The 3,981-nt window shown below is 36.0% G+C and overlaps 2 protein-coding genes across 5 annotated transcripts in view; one reads left to right on the top strand and one right to left on the bottom strand.

Annotated features, from left to right (window-relative positions):
* cul5b (cullin 5b) overlaps positions 1 to 605 on the bottom strand; it is a 17,624-nt gene extending 17,019 nt beyond the window's left edge. For all 4 annotated transcript variants that reach the window (XM_035666981.1, XM_035666983.1, XM_035666982.1 and 1 more), the window contains exon 1: positions 550 to 605. In XM_035666981.1, the coding sequence (XP_035522874.1) occupies positions 550 to 573 (24 nt within the window). In that variant the 5' untranslated portion in view covers positions 574 to 605. The remainder of the gene's footprint in view (positions 1 to 549) is intronic.
* A 1,910-nt stretch (positions 606 to 2,515) lies between these two features.
* Positions 2,516 to 3,981, top strand: part of slc35f2 (solute carrier family 35 member F2) — a gene marked incomplete in the record, with an annotated part of 5,036 nt that continues 3,570 nt past the window's right edge. Inside the window, 2 exon segments of the mRNA XM_035666887.1 lie at positions 2,516 to 2,653; positions 3,333 to 3,438. Coding sequence (XP_035522780.1) covers positions 3,350 to 3,438 — 89 coding nt within the window.

Below are 3,981 nucleotides of genomic sequence, written 5' to 3'. Positions count from 1 at the left end.
ACACACACACACACTTTGCACTAACAGCAGTGTAATTAAACACCATTATATACATCACTACCGCCCTGCAGCGTGCACAGGTCTGTGGAAAGCTCAAAGCTTAGTGAGCAGCTGAGGATTAACTCAATGCACACAAACCACCTCGACAGCTGCAGAAAAAGAGGGCAGGGACACACATCAACAACAACAACAACACTTATTATTAAAGACAAACGCTCGCTGTCTGCATGTGTTTTGTCCCTGCACCCCTCCCGTACTGTACCCCGCGTCTTAACCCTCCCGCAGTTTGCTTTCTCGCGTTTTAGCAGCTTTTAAAATAATAAATAAAAAGGAGACAAATCAGAGATGAGGGAGCTAATGCTAACCCAGATGTAAGTTAACTGCTGATACATGAGCCGTTTTGGCAGCTTGCGGTGGCGTGCGGGACGTTGCGGGACGTTGCGGGGCGTCGCCGAGCTCACGCGCCACGCAGCTGGCAGGTTTAATGCGTTTAAAATGCGTTTAAAATGCGTTTAAATGGGCAGATAATCGCACTGAAGTGGCTCCTACCTTCAGCAAATTAGACGTCGCCATGTTCCCTTCAACTTAAGATCTCGTGAAGGATCTCGCGAGAACTCTCGTCTCGCGCTGTGATGAGCGAGCTAAAGTAATAGATTACATGGGAGGTGTGTAATCTGTTACTGTTGTTTAAAAAGATGTGATCAGATTACAGTTAGACTTAGTCAAAGGCAGCTGGTTTATCATTTCAAAATCAGATTATTTCTGTTTTTACAACATTTTAAATAAGTTTGGAGAAATGCTGCAGATGAGTTTATTTACTTAAGTTAAGTTTTAAATTCAATAAACCTAATTTACCCAAATTACTTTAACAATAAATACTTGAGTTACTACTGCTCAAATAATTCTTAATGATCCCTCAAAGTTTAAAGATTTGATGTTTGTTACATCAATAAAATTGAAAATTACCATTTTAAATATTCAGTTAATTATAAATTCATTTTATCGTACGTCAGCTGTTTTTACTGTAATATTTTTATTATTTAGAGGCTTTAGAGAAAGAAAACTGAATACATTTAATAACATTTAATAATAATATATAATTAATATATTTGTATAAAGATACATTTAAGTGACTTTACTAAGATACATTATATTAACACATTTTAAATAAGTTTAGAGAAATGCTGCATATATAATTTATTTATTTAAGTTAGATAGATAGATAGATAGATAGATAGAATACAATAAAATAAAAAATAATAAAATAATAAATAATAAATACATAAATAAATAAATAAATAAAATTAATTAAAAATAAAATAAAATTAAAATAATAAAAGTTCAATTAACTGAGTGAAGTGAGTACAATTAACTTAATCTACCCAAATTACGTTAACAATAAATACTTGAGTTACTTACTAGGAGCAGTTATGGGTTAAGTGCATTGCTCAAGAGCACCTCGGCAGTGCCCAGGAGGTGGAACCGGCAGTTCTCCAGCTACCGACGACCCTCCAGGTTCCCAAAACAAGTCCCTACACAGACGGAGCTACTGGAGGAAAGAGGATAATGTTATTGTGTCTCCTGACGTTCGTTATCTTCCTTCTGTGTCTGCATAAAGTTGGTGAAAGGTTTTTCTCACACGATGCAGGAAGGAGTTTGACCTTCGTACGAGGGTGAAAAGAAAAAAGTTAAACACTGGTGGTTTCATTAAAAATGAATGGAGAGGTAAAAGGCTAAAAGAGGTGGTGGGTCCTTTGCAGGTAGTGGAAGAAGTACTTAGATTATTTATTTATAAGTCCGACTTTGAAGCTTTTACTTGAGTTTTAAAGTATTAGCAGCAAAATATACATAAATAATTAAAAGTATGATCACTCAACATGCAGAATTGTTCCTTTTTAAAGGATTTTAATTCATATTTAATATTATTATCATCTATAGCAGTGCCACATATCTTATAATAATTAATATGTTATTTGAAAAACAATCTGTAATGTAAATACAATAGAAAAGCACAATATTCTCCTCTGAAATCCAGTGAAGTAGAAGTATAAATAAGCATAAAATGAAAGAAAAGTAAAGTAGAAATACCAGAAAACTGTATTTGAATAAATAACTTTCCACCACTGCTCATAAGATAAGAGTTTCTTAATTAATAATACTGTACTGTGCTGTACGCTGTATAATGCATGGTGGGGGGAAGATGTATAAATAATATAAATTCACTTAAATTAAAGTAATAATAATATAAAAAGTCTGTCAGAAATAAAAAACTTGGTCCTTATTTTGATAAACTTTATCAGTATTTTGAGAAACTTTATCATTATTTTGAGAGACTTTATCTTTAATTTCAGAAACTTTATCCTTATAATGACATTAACAATCATTTCTTTGCTCCATAAACATAAACTTCATCTGTTAAACTGCTTTTTAATTCTCATCAGCACCAGATCAAGTTTGTCTGCGCGGCGCAGACGTCACTGCAGCTTCTCTTTGGACCAATCAGAGCGCAGGAGGAGGTCCTTGAACACACGAGGGTTAGACTGACTTACGGAGGGCGAGGAGTTTCCCCGCGTGGGATGATTATTGAATCAATCATAAAGATCAATAACTTCTGGAGGACTTCCCATCACCTGCCATGACTGGAGAAGATACCGTATGTAGAGCTTTATTATGTATAATTCATTAGAGCAGAGCTTCTCCTAGTTTAAGGAAGCTGTCACTCGTGCGTCACCAAACTGCGTTGAAAAAAGTGACAGTTTAACACGTTTGTGTTTAATACTTAGTCGTTCGTGCGTGCTTACACATATTTAAACCAATTTTACGTGTTATTAGAGGCTACTTTAAAATTCGGCTTAGATTTAAAGTCGTAACATTGTCTTGTCATAGTTAAACATTTCCAAAACGTGCTCCCTGGTCGCCGTGAAAGCGCCATCGCCTCTAATGTCAACACACCCTGTAAGTGAGATATCCTGGAAGCACAGGGCTGCAGACAACGCCGAATTCACCTCATGACCCAGCTGGTTCGTTTGAGATCTGGCTTCATTTCACTAGGCATGCCTAAAGTCTAGAAACAAGGAGAAACTGGTTGTCTAATTCATGTTTTAGACTCATATTTTGTAAATAGGAATAACGGCAACTATGAAGCACATTTATTGGGTATATAATGTGCTATAACTTTAGTGAGACTCATATCATGGGTTACATTCCTGTGGAGATTTAGTACCATGTTCTGCTTGGGTAGTCTGATGAAGACAGTAAGCATGAAAGACACTAATTCTTTACTTTCTTCCTTAAACCCCAAAGGTTTTAATCTTCCTGTTCTGTCTTTCTAGGTTTAGCTCTCGGAGACATGGACGGGCCCGAAGAGGAGAGACTGTGTGGGAAATGGAGGGTTGCCTGCGGTGTGTACAGTTACAACCTGAGGGATGTCTTCACATGGTGAGCGCTCGCTGTTTAATTAACCTTTTACACAGTCACAGTAGGAGAAAGCACAGGTGTAAATGATATAATTAAAGATAGCTGAGTGTCATTTAACAGAACCATTCTTAATGTTATTAATAACACCTGTGGTTATCACACTCGTACACGTACAGTATAATGACTGTACTGCAGTTATGTTTATTATTTTGCTCTATTACAATAACTACATTTAAAATCTCTGTGTACTTAATGTCATATTTATCTTTAAGAATTAAAACAACAAAAAAAACAACAATTTTCTGCTATTAACAGTTTTTTAATCCTTAACACTAGAGAAAAAAATAACATTATCTCAATAAATACAGTCTTAAAGAGCCACTTTACTCACCTTGCTGCAGTGATGTCACAGTGTACTACTTAGCAACAGTGCACTGTGACATCACTGTTGTGGCTTGAAGCTTTGTTTGACAGTTTGATCTGAGTTTGGTTTGTTGAGCCGGACGGACTCACTGACAATAAACCTGTCAATCAAAAGGTAGCCCCGCCCTAAAGCATACCCTG

This window comes from Morone saxatilis, unplaced genomic scaffold (genome assembly GCF_004916995.1).
Source record: "Morone saxatilis isolate NCDOM2014 unplaced genomic scaffold, NCSU_SB_2.0 Contig20, whole genome shotgun sequence".
NCBI classification, from domain to species: Eukaryota; Metazoa; Chordata; class Actinopteri; family Moronidae; genus Morone; species Morone saxatilis.
The sequence above is the reverse complement of the archived record's forward strand: the minus strand, read 5'-3'. Positions and strand labels throughout refer to the sequence as shown.